Source organism: Prionailurus viverrinus, chromosome X, assembly GCF_022837055.1.
Source record: "Prionailurus viverrinus isolate Anna chromosome X, UM_Priviv_1.0, whole genome shotgun sequence".
NCBI lineage: Eukaryota > Metazoa > Chordata > Mammalia > Carnivora > Felidae > Prionailurus > Prionailurus viverrinus.
Window position 1 is genome coordinate 17837205 of NC_062579.1, and position 22895 is coordinate 17860099.

General features: G+C 46.1%; 1 protein-coding gene across 1 annotated transcript in view; it reads left to right on the forward strand.

The window, feature by feature from the left end:
- The window catches only part of POLA1 (DNA polymerase alpha 1, catalytic subunit), a 299688-nt gene extending 282854 nt beyond the window's left edge, over positions 1-16834 (forward strand). Inside the window, exon 37 of the mRNA XM_047844422.1 lies at positions 15640-16834. Within this exon, the coding sequence (XP_047700378.1) occupies positions 15640-15785 (146 nt within the window). The 3' untranslated portion in view covers positions 15786-16834. The remainder of the gene's footprint in view (positions 1-15639) is intronic.
- The last annotated feature ends 6061 nt before the right edge of the window (positions 16835-22895 follow it).

Below are 22895 nucleotides of genomic sequence, written 5' to 3' on the forward strand. Positions count from 1 at the left end.
TTCGAGAATGAAAGTGATAAAGCATCAGTATTCCTCTTTGCCCCTTCGGTAATAATGGGAGAGTTTTGAAATCGTGGAAGTTTACATAAGCGTTTTAGAGGAGTTTGATTTTCTTTACAGGGCAATCATCTTCATTTTTATAAAACTGACATCACTGTAAAACTGTTTTTACCTCAGGTTAAAATTTGCCTGACCTATTCTGTTGCCGACTTGAGTCATACCAGGTCACTGAAACCCAAAATAAGTATGTTCTAAGTATTGGGTAACCATTATAACCTATTTAGAGCCAAGATCCACGTAAGCCACGTTGACTTCTTTCCTCCATCACCGAGATAGCGGACATGTTCATCAGTAATGTCCTGATGTGCTCATTAGATCTCCACAGAAGGAGGGGTGCCAGCAAGATGTACAGAAGTAAATTCAGTGGAATCTCAATGGTCAAGAGTTAGGACTATTGTTCTATATGTCAGCCCCTGCACTGGTAACATTATTTTTTCCACTAATGTATTTTGTGATTTGATTTGGCCCGCGGTTTGCCTGAATGCAGGCAATTACACTTGTATTAAGGGTTCTGCTGTCTAGTTTTTCTCCATGCTGAGGGATGTCAGAAGGCGAGTATTCTGCGTCTAAAGGAAACATGAAAAATAAAAATGGAAACACCTGAAGAATGCCTTTACTTACATTAATCAAGGGGCAGCTGCTGCTCTCGGTGATGACGGCCTGCTCTGTGCTTAGCTGAGCAGGGCCCCGTGGGCCTCAGAGCAGGAATTAAGTCAGGCTGTGAGGGATGCTGCCTATGTTCAGAGGGAAAGACCTTGTCACGAGTACAGTGTGCCAGCTCGGGTTAAATCAGAAGGGAGATTTTGTCCCTTCAGTTTGGGGTGGTGGAAATTACCTATATATCACTAATATCTGTGCAGTATGGAAGAGATTTGGACCCTGTATTTTCCCCTATCTTCCCCTTGTAGGATGGTGATTTTCCTTTAAGGACTTGGGTTTCTCTGTGTATCCACTAATAAATGGCCAGAGAAAGAGTCACCAATTAAAATCATTTTATGGTAAGTGTCTGTGTCTTTTCAACCAGATGCTTCTCTTTGTAGAACTAAGTCAGGAAAATGAGTCAGGTGAAGTCTATGCATTTTGATGTTAACGGATTCCACTCTTACGGAGAGACAACCAGTTAACAACATGAAATGAGGGTGGTGATGGTTTTCGAAATGAAGTAATGTTTGATGTAACTTCGAGGTTTCTCTGAACTTTGGCCAGACTGTAGGAAAGGTAGGCGGCGGGGAGCAGCTCTGTCAAGCACAGAATTACACACGGGGGAAAAAATTAATCTAAATACTGAGGGAGAAGCCTGTGTTCTCTTGCATGATATTTAGCAGCAAGAGCAAGGAGAGGGATGTTTCTTTCTTTGTGTAATGTGCTGTAGTTACAATAAACACAAGATTTCCAAATCTCAGAGGACTCTCTTGACAGTTGCTTGATAACAGCTTTTTTCATTCCATAGTTTTGACAGTTCGTGTGTGTTGCCATATCTAGTGTAAACTAAAACATCACTGTCATTCTGTTTTTCTTTTGTATGTGGCTTCTCTTTTTTTTCATCTTTAGGATAATGAAAAAGATGGGCTTTTCACTCGTAGACTAGAGGAAGGCAAGTTGTGTGTGGAGATTAGCATGTGTTTATGAGTTTTGAAAGATTCAAGTTGACAGCCGAACACTGCTTTAAATAATTTTCTTCTCCATATTGCTTCAGGAAAAGTATAAGTGGGATGTGTAAGTTTTCTCTTAATCTTTTGATAAATAGCAAATCTGAGGCATCTGTGTGGGTACCTATATTATTTATCTGTGGTTATTGAAAAGCACCGAATACAATGAACGTCCCTAGCGCTCCAGGCTGTGCAGCCTTTGAGAAATGGGAAGCGTCCCGTTCCTCGTCATTAACACCGTGGTGCCCTGTTTCCCCCCTGGTGCTTTTCGGTCCCCAAGGATGCTTCCCATCATCTGCTGGATCGCCGTCCCACCCGCTTCTGCCAAGTTCATAGCTAAGTGACGTCATCGGACTGTTTCAGAAACAACAGGGTACCGCCGCCGTCATTTATTCATCTGGTCTTTGTTTTTGCTAGAGTCACTCTAGAAACTGAATTGCACCGGCAGGCACTGTTTTTGAGGCTGCAGGGGAGATGACAGGCCGGGAGCACAGGGCAGGGTCACGGCAGTCTTGACTCCTCAGGTGGAAACTCTCAACTTTTGCACAGGCCAGAAGGGGTCCCGTGGAATTTATCCTGGGAGACCTTCCCTCCTCCAGTCCCCATCACCTTTGATTTACAGAAATCTCAGTGAGGTTATTTTGCCCTCAAACCAAATTTGCTGTCGCGTAGCACAGCTCCCAATGCCGTCATCTGGCATGTTACAGACAAATTCCAATTACTTTTCTACTTCGAGCTATTGTTAAACACTACAAGCTAGCTGACAGTAAAATTATAAATACAGGTGTTGTCACACTACACTATAATCAGAATTTTAATTTGAATTTTCATTTGGAAAGCCTTTTTTTTTTTTTTTTACATGAAAATGGGAATAGAATTAGTTTTATTGACAGTAAAAAGACATTTTGAAAGCTTCCTAAATCATTACCTGTATTTAGCAGGAGGAAAAATTGTATATGTCCATGTAAAAAGAAGAGTTTTATTATCACATATTTACTCATTATATTTGGTGGTAAATAAAACGGGGAAGACGTGTTTGACAAATGATTGACGGAACTCGCTGGGTTTTTGCTTCATCAGAACAATAGACAGACATAAATATATATTTTGCTTTTGTTTTGCTCTGCTATTACCGATGCAGACCTGTAGATGAAATCTTCTTCTAGCAAATTAAGTACAGCCTGTTGGGAGTCTGCATGCAATGCTCAACTTTTTTATTTGGCAATTTTCTCTTCTTATCCAGATTCATCATCCATGGTGCTTCCCCCCCCCCCCCCCCCCGCCTTGCGCGGTGGTTGGAGTGGGTTCCCTTCTCAAGTCCCTTTTTTTCCCTCGAGGCATTTAGTGTCGTGTCTGCCAGATTTCAGTGATGAGCAGCGAATTGCTTTTAAAGTGGGCATTATGCCAGTTCAGCAGCACAATGGAAAACCAATCTTCCCCCATTCTACTTTTGATGCTGTTATTGTAGCATTTTCCATAACTGCTGCCACAAAAAAAAGGGGGGGGGGGGAGAGATGTGCTCAATTGCTACCAGTTAGTCAAGTTAAATCCAGAGTAGCATTAAAATTACTCTGAAAACTGTTTGTCAGAGGTCATGTGCCGTCTGTGGCTGCTGCACGTAGGAGACATGTTCTGTTCTGGTGGCTTTTTTCCCTTTATTATTACCGTCACTGACCAGCTCTCTAAATAGCCCTTCACTACCTGTTTACTTATTGTCTTCACCTCCCTGTTGAAAAAATGTGTCAAACAGAAATGTTGAAAAGTTTCTTTAAAGTGCTGGAAATAGCAGGAGAGTGAGTTGTTCAGGGTGCTAGAGTTTGTACAGTGTGAAAGCACAAGAAAGTGGGGGAGCGCGAGAACATAATTCTCTGGTTTCTATAGCAAGATTACTGTTTTCTTCTTTTTAGCTTCACGTTTCAACCGCTGGGTTCACTGTTCTACTTTTTTTAATAGCACAAATGGAATTTATCCTCTCTCCATCTCAAGTCCCCCCTCCCCTGGCTTTGCTCGTGAATGAAAGCGACTCCTACTATGGCTGCAGGCCAGATGGCAGCTGTATATGTTGGATTGGATGCTTTTGGAGTGCGCCATATTTTTAAAATCAGGGCCAATAGATGGACTATTTTGAGAGTGGCAGTAACACTGCAAGCCTGCCCCATTTCCTAAGAATTTATTTGCACTTTTAAAATGACATAAATATCCTATAATCTGTGCTTAAAATAATCGAGTTGTGATCTCTTAGGTGTATTGCGCTAATAATAAAAGCAAGTCGGATTTCTGGGATGCCTTTCTTCTAAAGACTGTGGGCTTATTTAACCGTGTACTATCTCTACGGGAATTTTTCTCTTTCCGTTAATCCTATCCTTAATTTCACTGGACTCTCAGCCTTATGAAGGCAGGCATTTTTGTCCATTTTGTTCACTCCTGTGGCCCCAGGGCTTAGAACATTATCTGGCACGCAGTAGGCGCTTCGTAAATATTTTGTGGAATGAGTTAATAAATAATTTGTGCTTCTCTTGTGGTTTCATGGAGTTGTACCCTGTTTACTTACTTATATATTTTTTAATCCAGCTGGAATGCCAAACTGTGGTCCTAAAGCACAGCCATCATAGTAATTTACCTGTTGATTCTTTAATTCACCCCACCCTATCGCAAGTTGTACCTGACACCCGGTGGGTACTCAGTAGATGTTTGTTGGATGAACAAGTGGAAGAAGTCTGCACAAAGGTTATTTGCCAATAAGGGATGTAGCCATTTGGTGGTAGATAAGGGGGTAGTTTAGTGTGTCCCACCATGAGTATTCATAAGGAGTCTGCGAATTCTCAGTCTTAGGTTGGTCCAGAGGTCTTTCCCAAAGATTACGTTGGTCTGGGCTTACGTTCACGCATATTTCGGATCTATGTTCTCCTTCAGTTTCTAGTTTGAGAGCATTTGAATTTCTCCTAAAGCAGGAGAGGAAAGACTCCAGTAAGGCTGCAGTCAGTATTCATAACCAGCCCACTCGCCAGTGCCGTCTCCATGAATCCATTGCACACTCTCCAGAGTGAGTGGTCCTGTCTCAACATGGGAAGGAGGCCGCCACCCATGGTGGGAGGTACGCATGATAGCAGGTAGACCTCCCTCGGCACCGTTCGCCTGTCACGTGGAATCGTGGTAAGGCATTCTATTATTCTGCTCTGTCCTTCACTACCTGCCTCCCCCAGAACGCTCCGCTTCCATCTGCGAAGTGAGGGAAATGCAGGCCCAGAGGCTGCTTACCAAGGTCAGAGGCTTCAGAGAATTCAGTGACTTAATCAAGAACTGTACCGTGTAAAGAGACATACTGCTTTCCCTTTTAATCATTGAGTTGTAAATGTGACATAGCTTTAAATGGATAGCAACAATTTGCAAATCAGTAAGACCCATTTTGTAATTAACTTTGGACTAAGCATTAAAAAGTATACATTGAGGATTATCATAGTAAAAATGCAGAGCAGTGTGGGGATTCTTTCTTGGCGGCTAAAAGTGTGCATATTAAACATACAGAAATGGAGGTAGTGGGTTTCTCTGGCTACTAACAGATTCTCTCAAAAGAATGCCTTGTTAGAAACCTTTTTTTTTTTTAAGAGATTTTATTTTCTAAGTAATCTCCACCAAATGTGGAGTTCGAATTCACAACTGCTAGATCAAGAGTCACACACTCTTCCAACTGAGCCAGCCAGATGCCCCAGAAGCCTTTTTTGTTTTAGGTAGCAGATAAAAGAATATTAAGTTATACCATAAGGATTATGCGTTTGAGAGGAACCTGGAATGTACAATAAGATGTTCTCTGATGTGCTCATTCCATCTCTTCTCCAATACAATTTGACCTTCATCCGAGAAAAGCCAAAGAACATACTGAAAGAAGGATTCTGATTTTAATTAGAGCAAATTTAAACATCTATAAAGTAGAACATTTTGCCTTACATGTCCTAGCATCAACATTTTACACAGGGGGAAAAACGAGGATGTTCACTGTAGCATCCTGCATCAGCATTTGTTAAAGTTCCAAGGATATTGAGTTGCCCGGGCCAACTGTGGAAAATCTTACATAAGAGTACTGTGAGGAGAACTTGTGCCTTTATTACTTTTTTAAATGTTTTTTATTTTTGAGAGAGACAGAGACAGAGCACGAGTGGGGGAGGGGCAGAGAGAGAGGGAGACACAGAATCCGAAAAAGGCTCCAGGCTCTGAGCTGTCTGCACACAGCCCGACGCAGGGCTCGAACTCACCAACCGTGAGAACATGGCCTGAGCCGAAGTCGGACGCTCAACCGAGCCACTCAAGCGCACCCCCCTTTTCTTTTTTTTTTTTAATGTTTGAATTTGTGCCTTTAAAATCAAAAAATAACTCATACAGGCTGGGGAGTAGTAGAATAAGAGTTTCTCTTCGTGTCCCTCCACCAAGAGCATTTAGAGAAAAGAACATGAAGTAGATGTGTGACCTTGCAAAACGCCTCCTGGTCTGTTTTCCTCGTGGGTATAGTGTCTCTTCTGTTTAACTTACAGGGTTATTGTTAGGATGAAACAATAGGATGTGTACCTTTGTAACCCTCTGTATAATAGGAATTGGCTAATGTTTTTCTGTCAGGGGTCAGATCACGAATATTTTCAGCTTTGAGCCCAAGATGGGCTCCACTGCCACTGTGTACCTTCCCCATTGTAGCTAGAGACGATGCAGTAACAAATGGGCATGGCTGTGTTCCAGTAAAACTTTATTGACTCAAACAAGGGGCATCGGGGGTTTGGCCTAAGGTCCTAGTTTGCTAACCTTTGACCTATAATAATGAAAGGTATAAAACATAAAATACCACATATTTGCTTATTGTTCTGAGTAAATAGCCCACCATCTCAGAATCAGCCTGTGAGGTCACTGTTTGCCTGTCATCGTAAGGAGAAAGGCTAAAGGGACAATCTGTTTCAAGAGAAAGTCACCTTCAGTAGGTTTTGGTCCAGGCCTCCGAAAGTTTTACAGATTCTGCAGAGAGAATTTCATTCCATTCAGCTTATATTTATCGATGGCTTCATTTAGGCCACCTAGTCTCACGAGCCTCCAGCCTTTTCTTTAAGAAAGTGTTCCTTCCTTAGGACAGTTGGTTTCTACAGAGCCTTGATGCTACTTGTGGTAGAGAAAAGATTCCGGTATTAAAATAGCTAAGTAGGGGGTGCCTGGGGGGGCTCAGTCAGTTAAGCATCTGACTCTTGGTTTCAGCTCAGGTCATAATCTCAGGGTTTGTGAAATTGAGCCCCATGTCGGGCTCTGCTCTGACTGCACGGAGCCTGCTTGGGATTCATTCATTCTCTCTCTCTCTCTCTCTCTCTCTCTCTCTCTCTCTCTCTCTTTCAAAATAAGTAAATGTTAAAATATATATATATATGTATATATATGTATATATATATGTATATATATGTATATATACGTATATATATGTGTATATGTATATATATATATATATACATATATATATATATATATATATATATATAAAGTAGCTAAGTAGGGTGGAGAGCTGTCACCCCTTACCTCCCCTGGACAGTCCTGGAGTCTTTGGAAGAGTTGACAAAGAGGGACAGTGGCTATCTTGGTGATTAACCAGGTAAGGTTTCAAGGTATATGGTCAGTTCTTTTGAACTGCTAGAGAATCCTACTTAAAGAGTGTCACTGATATATTCTGGAATTAGGAATGCCCCACAGTCTTCGAGTTTCCAAGAGACAAAGTCACATTAGCTTAATGGAAGAACTCATCCCAGAAGGAGTACAGGGTATCAGTTCATAGAAGTTAAGAAAGTAAAGGTTATTAATCCTGATACCCTTAAAACACTGGTTTATTTCAGACTTCATAGTTGGTTTGTAGGTGGCTGGACTTCTTTAATATTTATACTGTATCTGATGAGTCAGAAATACAAAACCACATCCATTTTACATAAACATTAAATCCGGAGCAGCTGAAAAATGTATCTGGTACAGAATTTGCCTTCGTGTATTTTCCTTGGGTGTAATGAGTTTGATGGTAAGCAGTCATTTAAGTCTGCCTTTGACTCTCTCTGCTTTCTCTCAGATTTCTTAAGGTCTTAGATTTCTCCCATCTCTTAGACCTTCCACACTGAATCTGTGAGCTTTTTGTAATATATATCCCAATCAGTTGACAATTAACCAATTTATTCCTGTTTTCCTGTATTCCTGCCATTTATCCAGGGCAGTGGCCCTCTGCTAGGCAGTTTCTAAGATGGCACCCAGTGCTCCCTGCCTGTTGGCACTGACTCTTGTGCAGTATTCCTCTTCCCTTGAGTGTGGGCTGGATTGAGTGACAAAAGGGGTAGGATGCTACTTCCGAGATTAGGTTACAAAGGATTGCGACTTCTGTTTTGAGTGCATTCGCTTGCTTTCTTGCTCACTCACTCTGCTGGAAACCAGCTGCCATGTTATGAACTGCCCTGGAGGCAGTCTGCATGGTGAAGAATCGAGGCCTCAGTCCAACAACCTGAGAGGAATGTATAGTCACATATTATACAAATATGTTGCCAGAATACCTGTTTGGTTTGGATTAATCAAAAATGCTCACGTTTTTCCCTCCTCAAAGGATGTAACTAACCGTCTTGGGTAGGACATCTGTAGATGCCTACAAGTTGAGAGGGAATGGACACTACCCATGAACAAAGATGGAACCCAGGAAATGCCAAGAACTCTTAGAGTAGTCGTAGGTAGCTGCATCCATCCCCATTGTGCAGAAGGGAAAGAGTGTTAGAGGCAGCTTGCTTTAACGTCAGGATCTAGGAGGGCGTGGCCTGTTTTCTGTCCTCTGTCCAGAAAGTGGCAGTGGCCTAGACGCTCATCATAGCATGGCTGTTACTTTCATGTCCCACTGTGGCCCATCCATCTTTCCACCTGTTTACGTGGATCAGAACTGTCCCTGCTACAATAGCTTGGGCTGTGAGAACAGGAGGCTGGTGAGAACATCAAGATTAGAAATGATATGCGAGGGGTGCCCAGTTGGCTCGGTCAGTTGAGCATCCAACTCTTGATTTTGGCTCCGGTCATGATCCCAGGATTGTGGGATCAAGCCCCACATTGGGCTCTCTGTCTGCCCCTCTCTCTACCTCATGCGCGCGCTCTCTCTCTCTCTCTCTCTCTCTCTCTCTCAAAAAAAAAAAAAGAGAAAGAAAGAAATTGTATGTGAACCATAAAGACACATTGTACCCTTCTTAGATATTTTTGGTGACATGCACCTTTGTAAGACTGAGGTCTTCAAGAAAAGTGGGGGTGGGTGGTGGAGAATGTTATTTCAGTGCTATAAGGCTGTTGAGTCCATTGCAATTGGATATACCTGGGAATCTGTAGTTCTCGTCCTCAGTGGAGGAGGTGTAAACTTAGCAGGATCTGGGAATCTTTAAAAAGCCAACAAACAAACACATTTTTCACCTCCCTTTTCTCCACAAGAACCTATGAGAAATGGGGTCGGGTGATGGCACTGGATGGATATGTTGAAAAAACAGGCAAACTTCCCAAGTGATTCTACTTCCCACCCTCCTTGAGCGACACTGACTTGGGGCGACTCATCTTTGTTCTGGTCTGTCACAGAGCATTAATTAGACATGAAGCAGCTTAGAATATTCCCATTTGCTCATGATTTCATGTGTATTGGAAAATAGTGCTCACATCAAATTCCACTGTTCTTGGGGGCACCTGGGTGGCTCAGTCGGTTGAGCGACCGACTTCGGCTCAGGTCATGATCTCACGATTTGTGAATTCGAGCCCCACGTCGGGCTCTGTGCTGACAGCTCAGAGTCTGGAGCCTGCTTCTGATTCTGTGTCTCCCTCTCTCTGTCTGCCCCTCCCCCACTCATGCTCTCTCTCTGTCTCCGAAATAAACATTAAAAAAAAAAAAATTAAAAAAACTCCACTGTTCTTGCCATCTCTCCCATTGGCTTTGATGAAATTGCAAGCTTGTAACTTGTCGCGATGGTGACCGGATGGATGATGCATGCAAATGTTAAATCACTGTATCGTACACCCGAAACGAATACTACGCTGTATGTTAACTACCTGGAATTTAAATAAAAACTTGAAAAATTAAAAATTTTTTTGAAAATTAAAAATAAGTTACAGGCCTGTAGTAGTAGCCCTGCCCGGGGACTTGGGGGTCAACTAACATGTTGTCTGCTGGGTCAGTTAACCCTGGTCTTTGATAGAGCGTGTCTTTGATCAAACTTCCTTTCATGTTGGAAACCTGCTTGTTGTTTGAGGTCAACATTTTGTTGCTACTTTTTCCGCCCAAATGTAGAGCCATTTGGAGAATAGAATTTTTTTTGCCGGTTGTTCAGTGTATCCAGAACAGAGTTCTGATAGTTAAAGTGTACAATACGCTTGTATACCACAATGATGGCTCTTTTTAAACATTAGGGTAATTTTGAAAAATTGCAATAAAGTCATTGTAATTCATAGAGCATGCTGTAATGCAGAGATACGTGTAAAATACAATCTGTGTACCTGATTGCAGGTAACAGAGTTAAATGTGCCAGCAATTTCAAACACAGTTTGATATTTCCTATAATAAAATATAATGCAAAAAAATTAAATATCCAATATCAATGGATTCTAAATGGTTCTGATATTTCTTTTTGTCCTTTCCCATGAAGAGTAATTTATTTCCCTTTTTAAAGTGTGGGCAGAGTGATTACTAGCGCACTGTAATGTAATTGTGTTGCATTGATAAAATAAAAATTGTCCTTTATCTGTGTCCTGATAATGTTCAATTTACAGGCTGGCTTCTCTGCCACCTCTTCAGTGCTTTGAGTATTCCAGCTCTCCTCCCTTCCTGCTCTGAGAGCGCACAGAACTGTTTGAAATCCACTGGTACAATTGTCAAATCAATTATTCATTCTCTGCAATTATGCTCGCACAAAGAACATTTTGCTGGTCTGAATGATGATTAAATTAACAGCTATTCCAGCTGCCTGATAACATCTAATAGAATATTCATAAGCCCAAAATGGAATGAATTATCTCCATTAACTTCATCATGCTCACTTAATTACATGCTTGTTATTGTATTTACACCTTGTTAGATACCGCTGAAGCTGATCCAGTGGCTGGCCGGGAATTGGAAGCGTCTGTCATGGGGCAGTTGGAGCGCGTTTTGTAGGAAATGCTATTTATTTTAAATGCTCCACCTGCTGGGAGCCGAGGTTAGTCAGCAGCACTGAGATGAATTGGGAAACGGGGTGTAAAAAGAAATAATGTGCTTCTGACAGGCTCCGTGGCTTTTAAGTTGCTCTCATTCAGCCACTTCACAAAAAATTATTTTATTCCATCTCTCAGTGATGATGACATGATTGCTTTTGGGTAATCATTTACCATTCTGATTTTATTTTTTGAAGTAAATTGTCTGAAGTAATAGGTTCTTGGAATTACAGCATGCCTTGCTTTTTTCTTAGAACTTTATTTAAGCTTGTCTTCCAGCATTTAACCCGAGTCCCCTCTTTCGTTTGATCTTCTAACTTTATTTATACAACAGTGCTTAATGACCCTGCACAATGTGTTTTTTTTCCTTCTCTGCACCCCCCCAAAAAAATTCTGTCCAGTGTGGTTGACAGTACTTTTTATAACCTCAGCAAGGGGGCTGCATGGGCAATTTTCTTCCGACATGACAAATACAAACACCCCAAACCCAGCCCTGATAGAATCACTTCATCCAGTTGAAAGGAAATTTTTGATCTCTTTCAAGGTGACTCTTTCTCCACAGAAATATGGTAAGGGGTACGACTCTCCCCTTCTATTTTTCGCTGTAGAAGTGGCATTCTTTACATTGGCTTGCCTTGGCTCCTCCCTTCTCCCATCACCCTCTGCTCTTTCCCACACTTGCACTGACCAGCCCTTCCTGGTGGGGGGCCCTGCAGCACCTCCGTCCTTTTGGAGTGTGAAGGGTCACTGTTCACCACCACCAGGCTGTAGCAAGTCTGTGTTTATTGAACACGAACCAGACCAGTGGTGGAGAGAATTATAATCACACTTCTAAATACTTGTCAGATCAGCCTAGTAGAGTACTTGAGCTAAACCATGGATATTTTATTCTGTTTAAAGGCTGTATTTTGGTATCAACAAAAAAGAAGAGAAAAGGAAAACTGGAGATAATTACTTACAAGTAGGAATGGAGCTGGATAGGGGACTAACAGACTCTTCAGCCCTGAGAAATGTGTTCGCGTCTAACATGTGATTTAACAGGCAAGAATGGACCTCTAGGCGTTGGTTAGTCGGTAAATGCCTCATACACGGAGTGTGCCTGGCATTGTGCCCTGTAAAGTTGTTTCTAAAGAACTGAATGGAAGATGGTATTTTTTATTTCTCGTTTTGAGAAGTGTTTCTATACTTGTTATTTGGTTTGGGGCCCTGAATGTGTCTGTCTTTGAAACATGGCTATCTCCTGAGATCTTTCAGATACCGTGCGTTGCCCAGACTCGGATATCGATTGATATTCAGGAGAGAGCTGGCCAGGCCAGAGGCTCCAACAGTTCTCTATAGGTTGGGTGGTTTTAAATCATGAAGTGGTTTTCTTTCAGACTTCCTAAAGCTTCCGGGGCGGCCTTCCACCCCGGAGGCAAAGCTCACGGTGCACTGAGGGAGGGAGGGAGGCTATGGATTAGAACCGGTTGGGAAAGCTGAGAACTGTATAGTGGGAAGCCATGCAATTAAAAAACTGACTGAAATTATTACCTGATTTCATAATTGACAGAATATTTAATTCAGATATAGTAAATTGACACACCTCTACACAGAGACAATTATGACTGACTGTATAACACCTGACAGAATCAATTATAACTGACTGTTGTTTGATACCTTTGCACGGAAATAAATGAAACAGACATTCAGAACAGAGACGGCTGCTGCCTGTGTGCCTAAGCCTGCTTTAATTAAAATAAAATAACCAGGAGGCGATGTTAAAATGTCTGTGCCTTGTGGTTTCTGGTTGAGTGTGTTTCCTTAAGTGCAGAAGGGGTTTTACAAAAAGTACAGCCGAAAAGAGATGTTTGGTTTACTGACAGGGAAACAAAATATCCGAAGTAGACACGGTTTCCTTAGATGGGAGAATACTCCCATTTTTTCAGACAGTTCTAACATGTGATTGGATCAGTTAACTTGCAAATAAAATGTCTAAAGACAGGTTCGACTGTCAGGTGATGATCTAGGTCATCCCAGATAGAAAATACTGTAACTTGCCTGGTTTTGAGGTTTTAGATTCTAATCAGTAGAAACCAACTTTTAAATTAGCAATTCATGTCAGTGTCTGATAAAATATTGTGTGAATAATATCTGGGCTAACTTGTTTTTCATTGTTTTCTTAGGAGTGGGGGACAGGAGGTTTTTGGTAATCAGCATATAACCCTAAGGAATCAGCATGTAGAAAGGACCTACAGTAAGCGTTATTCCCAGGAAAAGGGGATTCGCTTTGCGGGTGCATTCGGATGAGTGATTTCCGGTGACAGCACAGCCCTCTGGAGTAGATTTTGCTGATGCCCTTGTGTCTAGGGAGAGCATTTCCTTCTTTAGTCAACGAAGGTTGGATTTTTTTGTGCTGGTTGTTGAGACAGCAACAGCCACGGCCCCTGGCATCTCTGTGGACTGGGATGAGATGATCTTCTCTGCCTCTTGCCTGATGGCCTCTTGGAATCCTTTAATAGTTGTCGTCACCGCATGCCTGATGTGCAGTGACTCTGCCCATGGCCTCTTTGCTGACTCCCAAAACCAGAGCACGGAGAAGGAATCCAATTTTGCTGGCCACATTAACTTGTTTCCACCATTTAACACCGGTATTTTCCCTTGAGTTCTACAGTGGTGGGTGTAGCAGTACAGGAAACAGGATAGTGGTTTCATGTGAAGCCTAATGCGGGGGGCCTAGGTGCCTGAAGGGGGCTGAGAAAAACCACAAAGAAGGGACGAGTCCTTTTCCCCCCTCCGCACCCCCGTCTGACGCGCCTGTGCCAGCTCGTGCAGTTCTGTTTCCTAGAAGACCTTCCATATGTTATTGATTAAATTCTCTTTGGGGAAGCAAGCGGGAGCTTTTATCTGCATGTCTAACTGGCGTTCAATGGTGCCTTGGCCGTATTGACCGGCTATGGGATATGCTGGCGGTCACACTTGTCTTTTACGAAGAAGAGCACCGAGTGACGCTGGTTGTCATTCTAACTCTGCTGTGTGGCAGCGTAAATAGTCCCCTTTCTAACCAACCTGGTGGGAAAAGTCAATATCCCATCAGCAGAGGAGGTAAACACATCAGGAGCGATGCCCTCTCCCTTCCTCCCCTGCTCCTTATTCCGGCAGCTCTTTAAATGTGCTCCCCAGTCAGCACCTGCGTTCGTGTCATTCACATGCGCCGGGTGCCGGCCTGCTGCTCTGGCCTGCAGGGAGGCGGCCGCCGCTCCGGGCCATTGTTGTGTATTCCCAGACTCCCATAATTAGAACTTTCAAAGTGTCTTTCTGTAATCGGTAGTCGGCTACTAATGCCTCCCCTCTCTCTCCTCTTGCCTCTCTTTTTCCACCCCCTTTGGGCATTTAAATCCTCTCCACCAAACTTTTTGCTGTTGTTTCTTAAAAGGCACTTGACGTAATTTAGAAAAGGTTGTGGAGGACGAATGTGAACATGGAGCTAAGGAACAAAAATCTTGAGCCCCAGCTTTAATCTTGCGGGTGTTAGGTAGATTGCAGCGTTGCTCTGTTGTTTCGGTGGGGTTTTTCTCCCGGTGGTTGACGAGTACTCTCTTCCTCGATGCTTGATGCCATGCTCACCTGTGCCTGTGCCTGTTCCGGGGGCACCGGGAAGGGGTGACGGTAGGGAGAGGGGGCGCACTAGGGTGCCTGACCTTCGAGTAGGGGCTCAGGGTTCTGGCCACCCGGGCTCGCATGTCCCTGTTGCACATTTCCGGCTCTGTGACCTCGGGTGAGTGGCTGGACCTCCCAGTCTCTTCAGCCAGCAAACGGGGGTTAAAAAAAAACAACGTGGACTTCGCCAAACACGTCACAGGGTTCCTGAGCAGCTGTGAACCAAAACTGTGTCGCCTTAAGCATCCTGGGCAGGGCTGCCTCCCCTAGGGGATCAATCACCCTTATCCTCAAAAGATCACACCTCAGTGTCTTGGCCCTACTGCTCCTTGAACCAAGTGTGCAAGTAGCAGGCTGTGGGGCAGGAAAGGAAGGACCTTCTGTGCGGCTGGCAGTGCCCGTCTCAGAGTGGGCAGGCCAGGCATGAATGGGTAGAAGAAGCAGGAAGCGGAGGAACGGCTGCTGCATGCCTGGAGTCCACAGGTACACGGTGTGGATGGAGAAGAAAAAGCAACCTCGCCACCGGACAGGTGCCCTCCAGACAGCCTAACCCCTCACCTCTTCCAACACAGGAGTCTTGAGTAGCAGAGGGACACAGACCGGAGGGCCTCAAAGAAGCCGACTAGGCCCAGCTGCTCCTGGGAGTTGACTCTGGGAGGCCCTGGCTTCTTTTGAGACAGTGTTTCCTGCCGCATCCATACTTTGCATTCAGTTGCACGCATATGCTCGACAGCGCTGCGAGAGTGGTGGCTGCAGGTGGAGTTCACCTTGGCTGCTGCACGTGCATGCGCACCTGCAGTTCGCATCCGTGGAGCGTGGCCCTGTCCCCCGCCCCCGGAGTCAGCTAGGTGCTGGGAAGCGGCGCGCAGGGTAGAAGAACCAAGGCTTCCAGAGAGGAACCTAGGGAACTCACCCGCACCCCTGGCGTGGGACTGGCCCCTGGTGTAGACCAGCAACGGGGCACCAGGAGGACATCTGAGACATGGAAGTGCAGACAGGATCTGCGCCCTCTTCTCTGGTGCTTGAGGGATACTGAATGGTCTCTAAAGACGCTACCTCTGAGACTTGTAATCCTTTTATTTTTATTTCTTTTTAGATAAATGGAAGAAGCAGTTTTTTACCCCCAAAGTTCGTCAGGACTACCAAAAACTCAAGAACACGGCAGAGCAGTTCTTGTCCCGAAGTGGCTACTCCGAAGTGAACCTCAGCAAGCTCTTCGCAGATTGTGCCGTGAGGCCCTGAGGGAGCCTGCGATGCAGGCAGCAGGGTGGGTGACCCCACCGCCTCCACCCCTCCACCAGGGTCCTGACGGCTCCCTCTGGCATCGCTTTTCCTTTAGGACTGCATGCGTGCGTGTGTGCGTGCGTGTGTGGCTTGGGAGGGGAATTACTGAGGTGGGGGCGAGTGCAACAGTATTTCATCTACCAAATATCAGAGCATCGTAAGAGCCTTCCTATTACAACGTATCATGTACTGCGGAAACACAGCCTAGAGCCAGCTGCGCATCTGGGACTCGATTCCTAGGGGAGAGGTCCGTGAGGGACAAGAAATTAATTGAGAGTGGCTGGAACGCAAGGGACCCCACGCTTTGCCCCAGGGCCTTCAGCAGAGGTGCCCCCAGAAAGAGTTATGAAGCCTGGTAGGAGTGCTAACATTTTATTTTGCCTTTTCACATGCCAGTTAAACCCAGTCTGAACCCCACTATTGCCCCAGTCGCTGGCTCCAAGAGTGACTGTCCTTTTTAGTCTGGTCTTTTATATAGGTAGCCGAGGGGTGGGGTAGAGAAGCCTCGCGTCTCCTAAATAGATGAAACAGGGCCTACTTGTTTATTGAATTGCTCCCCATTGCACGCGCACACGTATACTGGGCAGGTGTTTTATACTCGCATTCCTTTTTGTCCCCTTAAGTAGAAAATCCAGGTAAAGGTTTCTGCAGACAGAAAGCACATTGAAAATAATTTGATATCCTATAACATTTCCTTTCAACTGTGTAGAGTTTGGGGCAAGGGTCATTGTGTTGTATTCAGAAGAAATTGGGAGGAGGTTTGGTTAATTGGCCCTGGTGCGGTTGTGTGCGTGTGTGTGTTTTCATTTCTTCGGAATGGTGCCCTCTTTGCCAGAAGCCACATCTATTTCAGTATAGCAGCCTTTCCATTCTTACATTATATGTAAGGTTATACTAACAAGATATATTTCCCCTGTACACTATGCTATATTTTTTTAAAAAGTCTACCTGTCTGTTTTTCTAAAAGAAAAATATGCCATGTGTGTGGTTTTTTTTTCCTGCTTAAATAAAGATTTCTGAAAGGAAAGCAGTTCCACTAAATCTCCATCGGGTGTGAAGAGCTGGCCAGAGGTGGCAGCCCGGAGTAAGGGGTGACTGGAGGCCATCCCCTTCCCAGCCCTCAGCCTGGCTGGAAATCAGCTCCTAGAGGCCCCAGTGGCGTATGTCCCAGTGCCCTGAGCAGCATTCCGGAGACTTCCTGTGGACTTAGGGTCCTTTACAAGATGAAGTATGGTTTCTCGTGTGCTTTGCTGACTTGGACAGCCCGAGAGCTAAGCCAAGAGCCCAGTGGTGTCTGTTTTTGGAGAGACTAAGACCGATGGCTCCTGGGAGAAAGGCCCCCCATCAGACCAAGGTCACCCAGCATGGACCCTAGTGAAGGCCGCTTGTTAAAGCAATGCAAATGAACTGTCTTCCATCTTGCTCTGCTTTTTTCTTTTCTCTCCCCCACTTTCTCCTTTGTCTCTTGTATTCAGGTTCTAAGTGGAGACACTTTGGGTGTGGGGCCCTGGGGGTTAATTAATGAATGCCTTGGTAGTCAGGCTCCACCACCTGTCAGAAGTGGAGCAGCCACGTCGCTTCAGGGAACTAAGGGGGTTGTGTGGTTTTCAACGTTTTTATCACATAAGGTTTTAGAGATAGTTGTCTAGTGTGTGCTTCCGGAGCCCGCGCCCCCACGTTGCTTTCCAAAGAGAAGGCGTGTTTTATTTGGTTTCTGGAACCTGGGGTTATGGTAAATACAGAGAATTATCCTTAACTTAGTCATCAAGAAACAACGGGAGACTCAGATCACTTGTGACTGCTCTGTTTCTCGTCTCTGCGTCGAGCTAGTAAGCACTGTGAGGGCAGGAACTGTTTCTGTAGATAGAAAGTCCGGCGTTTCATGGTCCAGCCCCCCAAAAAGAGCTCATGCAGCAGTTGATGTGGTCTTACTCAGATTTGTCACTCCAGGTTACTGAAGGGGCTTTTCTGGGAGGCACATACAGAGTCCAGAATTTCATACAAAATTGAAACTGCCACTTTCATGAAGAATTCCCATGGGTCTCTCTGTCAGAACGTTGGCACATAGCATACTCCCATTTCTCTGAGAAAGGTTTCGACTCCTTGAGTTTTGTCAGTTGATGGGGCATTGGTTGGGAGGGGTGCAGAAACGCCACCCACCTCTCTGTCAGGGGGAGCCTACCCGTGTGTCTCCGCAGGCTCCCGGGCATGGATCCGAAGTTCAAGTGCTAAAAGTGAACGGCTGAAACAAGCCAGGTTCACACTGAAGAGTGGCAGGGACTGTCCAAAGAGGGAAGAGGCTGCCGAGGGCTGCTGGGAGGGATGGGGCCCAGGGGTGGCCACACAATCTGGTTTTCAAGAGAAGCCAGGAATCCTGATACTCCATAAAGCGTCTCCATTTCTCAACTTGGCAGTGAATTTTTTAGCATAAAATTTTGAGCACTGGGCCAGACTAACTAAACCTCCGGGCTAAGTTTTATCTGGGCCAGTTGGGAAATGGGGCCCCAGGAGAACCCGGCTCTCTTGCGGCCCCGTGCCTCTGCAAAGGGCACCTTTCCTGTTGAATGTAAGCGGGATCTGCCTCTAACAAGGTGCCCATTGATCTCGGACACCACTTGCTAACCCTCCACTCTCTTTCATATAAAGGGGCATAGGGGAGGTCAGAAGTTGAAAATCCTACACAGACCATGTTCAAGATTTTAATTTATCCGGGAAACGGACAGAGTTAATCTTCTGACTCTTGCCCAAGACATGGGGGGCTAACCAGAGTTCACAGATTGGAGTTTGGGAGAGGATGTTGAAAGAGGATGAATCCACTGCCCTTCACCACCATCCCCCCCCTCTTCTCTCCAGCACACAAAACACACACAGACACCTCAACACGCCTTTTCGAACGTGTCCTACAATTAGTTTGGTAGGAGGTGCAAAGATAAGGAAACTCTAAAAACAGATTTCCCTATCTTGTTTTAAGAAAAACACACCAAGCCCCAGATCCTCTTGTCAGAACCCCCCAGCCCCTCAATTCAGTGCTCCCATCCCAGACTTCAAGCCACCTTGCCTTTCCCTCCCTTTTCTCAATCTCTCTCTCTCTCTCTCTCTCTCTCTCTCTCTCTCTCTCTCTCTGTCTCTCCTCACCTAAATATTTCTTAATTGAACGGTTTGCTGTGGAGCTTCCTTATAGCAGTTTAATAGATTAACTCATCTGAGCCAGCCTCAAATTTCAGATTAAAATTCCTTCATCCCGAAGGCAGCATTATCAGGTTGTTGGAGGCTGTTTTCAAACCTTGGTTTTGAATAGCAGCGGCTCTGCATTAATTTAACCACTAAGCTAATAAGTAGGTTTCGTTTTGTTATGCTAAGCTTTATTGCTTTTCTTTTGATCAGAATGGTGTTGTTGAGCAAAGCAGCAGACAAGGCATTCTTTGATGAGGGAATTAGCGCTCCATTCTTCCTCTATTATTCATAGCACAGTGGAATATGTAAGTACCTGAGGGTGTCAAAGGAGTGCAGGTTCTATTGCAAAGTGCTCGCCTTGTTTCTCTCAATAGCTGACTATGAGATGATAAACCGCTTAATACACTGTGCTAATTGGATGAGAGCAAAAAGAGATGGGAATTAAGGCGAGGCAAAAGCAGAAAGTGCAACCAGCCTTCAATTCAGTCTTTCACCACTTTACCAGCACCAAAGGAGGCACAAGCTTTCTATAAGCAGACTAGAGGTTTTGTGCAGAGATAAAATGAACGTGTTAGTGGATTCAAGTAATACACTAATTATTGCACAGTATAAATACCACTACTGGTTTTATAACAGGGAGGTAAACTTCTTTTGAGAGGGTTATAGGATTGCTTGGCAGTGGTGTAGAACCTAATAAGGGCCCAGAGTAATAACCCCCTGGATTAACAAAATTGCTGCTTGTAGAAGTATGATTCAGGCTTTTACGAAGATTTCCGGAGAATGAATAAAAATGACTGAATGACATTTCTTAATGTATAACTGGTAATCGCTCTCTTTTCTTTAAAGGGAAAAAAATGTATGCTTCAAACTGGACAGTTAATAACGTCCAGAGGCAACACAACTTTTTCCTCTGAAAAATGCTTTTTCCCCTTGTCAGGCTGGCAGCCCCCACCCCACCCCCGCTCCACCCCCCAGCCAGCCTGCCACTGGCTGTGAAATAACACAGTTGCTCCGCAGAACTCGGGGTTCCAGAATCCCCTCTCCGACCCCGTTGAAGATCCCCTTCATCCAGCCACACTCACCGTTGTGTATACACGCGCACACGTGCTCACATACACATTATTTCCTCCAAGCGCAAGTTCACCTAACCCGTGTGTGATTTCCTTCCCTCTAACATCAGCCCCCGCTTCCGTTCCAGCAAGATCTCCTCACTCAAAACGACACGAAAAAGAGAACTGCGGGTGCCTTGTCCCTCTGGGTTTTACAAATCCAAAACAATAATAATAAATGTTTGCCCCCATTACGGAGGGCGAGGGTGCTACTAGAAGACGACAGTGGGAAACTGACCGGCGCCACTACCCGTGACTTGACGTAAAGTCTCAGTTTCAAGTCCCGAGTCATCCCAAACCTTCTCCAGTAGTCCCTCTCTCTAGCTCATGGACCTCCTGGCTGCCCCACCACAAACCTACAGGTGCCCGCCCTGATCGCAGTCCAACCCTGAGTTGTTGGTGACAACACAGGGACGTTATTAGGCCAACTGCTCCCTTCTTGCGTTTCCTTCCAGGGCCTCATCCAGATCTGGCTAGCCTGTCTGAAAATGGAGCAATTTCACTTTCCCCTTCCCCTCATCCTTCCCACAGAGGCTCCCAATCACTCCTCATCCCAAGACACCGTGGGGGTGGCCCTGGGAAAGCAGGTGGTGGGGCATTGTGCCCTCAGTGTGCAGGGGACAGCTATGTCCCCATCACAGGGGCTCTCCTGAACTCCCCTGGGCTCCGCACGTCCTCCTCCACGGTGGAAGAGGTTTGCTTAAGGTTGGGGGGGGGGGGTCAGCCGCTCCCAGCATTGTGACCTCGTTCCCAGATATTGGGGCCAAATTGGGTTGCCCATTCATTAATAATGCTCACAATAAGATTAAATCATTCTGGAAAATCTCATAAAATCCCCCTAAGTACGCTCCAGTGGCTCTTTCCAATCCCCATCATTCAGCACTTGGGGAGGTTTGGAAGGAGAAGAAAATTGGTTTCTTTGCTTTTAATGCTGCTTTGAAAAGATACTCAGAGTTTGTCATGCGTGACATGTCACATGTTTAATGTGGACTTGCTGGAAGTCAGGGGTCTTTAGCGTGTGATATTTATGGGGAATATTAAGTGCAGAATGAGGTCCCTCCAGCTGGGGAAAGTTGAAAGAATAGGAGGCCCAGGACCGGGCTTGTTTGCGGCATCAGAATGACATAGGATTAAGAGTTTGTAAAACAAGGCGAGGGGTTCTCATTGGCCGGTAATAAATGTAATCCTTGGAGGTAATTTCACGCAATTTGCTTCTGCTCCATGGAAGGGTCAAATGAGAAAAAATGACTTAAAAAAGAGTTCATTAACAGGAAGAATGGTACTGTTTCTCGTATACCATCCAACCGGCAGCCTGGAGGGGGAAAAAAGCCGTACCTAAACAAAAAGCCAAAATCGACGGAAAATTGATATTGACCACCAAAAAAAAAAAAGAAGAAGTAGAGAAAGCCTCTCCCTCACGCTCTTCCTGCATTCCCCCATCCTCACTTCCCAACTCCAGTGTAACCCTGCCCACCCCCAGGAAAGGGCCTTTCGCCACAGGAGATCCTGTGGAGCCTGGAGGTTTGAGACACTCAGATCTTGGGGCTGTCCTCCAAAGTTCCCGCCGGGCCCGCTGAAGCCCAGGAAGGAGTACGTGACCACGACGGTCGACGAAAGGTGTTTGGCAGCCTGCTCCCCACGCCCCAGGCAAGGGGGGCTCCTGCTTGCCAGCGCCCCCCCGCGCGAGACCAGAGCCGGAGCAGGGTGGCGGTGAGCCACCCGACGGCCATGGGCCGGAGAGCAGCCTCGGCCCGTGAAGCCCGTGAAGCCCGTGGGCGCGCTCCCCAAAGTTCCCGGCAGGCGGGGTCTCCGGCTTTCCGGGCCGCGTCGGCGAGCGGAGGACGCGAGGGCCTGCGCGCGGCAGCTGCCGACCGGGTTACCCACCCCGGAGTTGCTGCCGACCTCTACCCGACCCCGCACCTGCCCCTCGGCCGCGCACACTTGCGCTCCCGAGCCGCACGGGGACCTGCCCCCCCCCCCCGCCTTCTGCGGGGCGCGGCCCGGGAGCGCGCGCGGAGCCCGACGGCCGGACCGGAGACGCGCCCCCGCCCCCCGCGGCGCCCGACCGGCCCACGGCCTGGCGGGGCGGCGGGCACCCGCTCTGCGAGCCGGGTAGTCACGCCGCGGCAGCACCCCTCCCCCTCGCCTGCCCCTCTCCCCAAAGGTCCGGCGAGCTAATTACTACAAATTGAAACTAATTAAGCTTCTCTTCCCTTTCCCATCACCCTGGGAGCGTCGGCGAGACCCAGCCCCCGCGGGCGGGCTTACCCCGCGGTCGCCGGGAGTGGCGCACGAAGGGTCGGGGGGGGGGGGGGGGGGTCGGGGGGAGGGAGAAGCTACGGTTCCCCGCGCGGGGAGGAGTGCGCCAAGGGGGTTACAGATTGCAAATCTGTTCTGGTCTCCTCCGGAAACCTGAGTTGTTTAGATTTTTTTCAAATGTATACATTTCCCAGTGTCTGGATAAGTGATGTAATGACATTTGTCGAGTTAAGATCTGCCACTTGGATACCCCCTTGCTGCCTTTCCATCACCGATTCTGCGTTCTTCTCCTTTCTCTCTCTCTCTCTCACACACACACACACACCCGCCTCCCCGAGGGTATACCCTGTATACCTTGGAGCCCGCCCCCCTCGGAAGCCAGCGCCTCGGCTTCTTGCTCTCGCCATTACCTGTCATCTCGGACCGCGCACTTCCTTGCTACGTGGCACTTTCCACGAACAATTTCCTTCGCCTTCCTAGCTAAGACTCCCGCTCGCTTCAAATTTCTGTCTCCACCATCAACAAC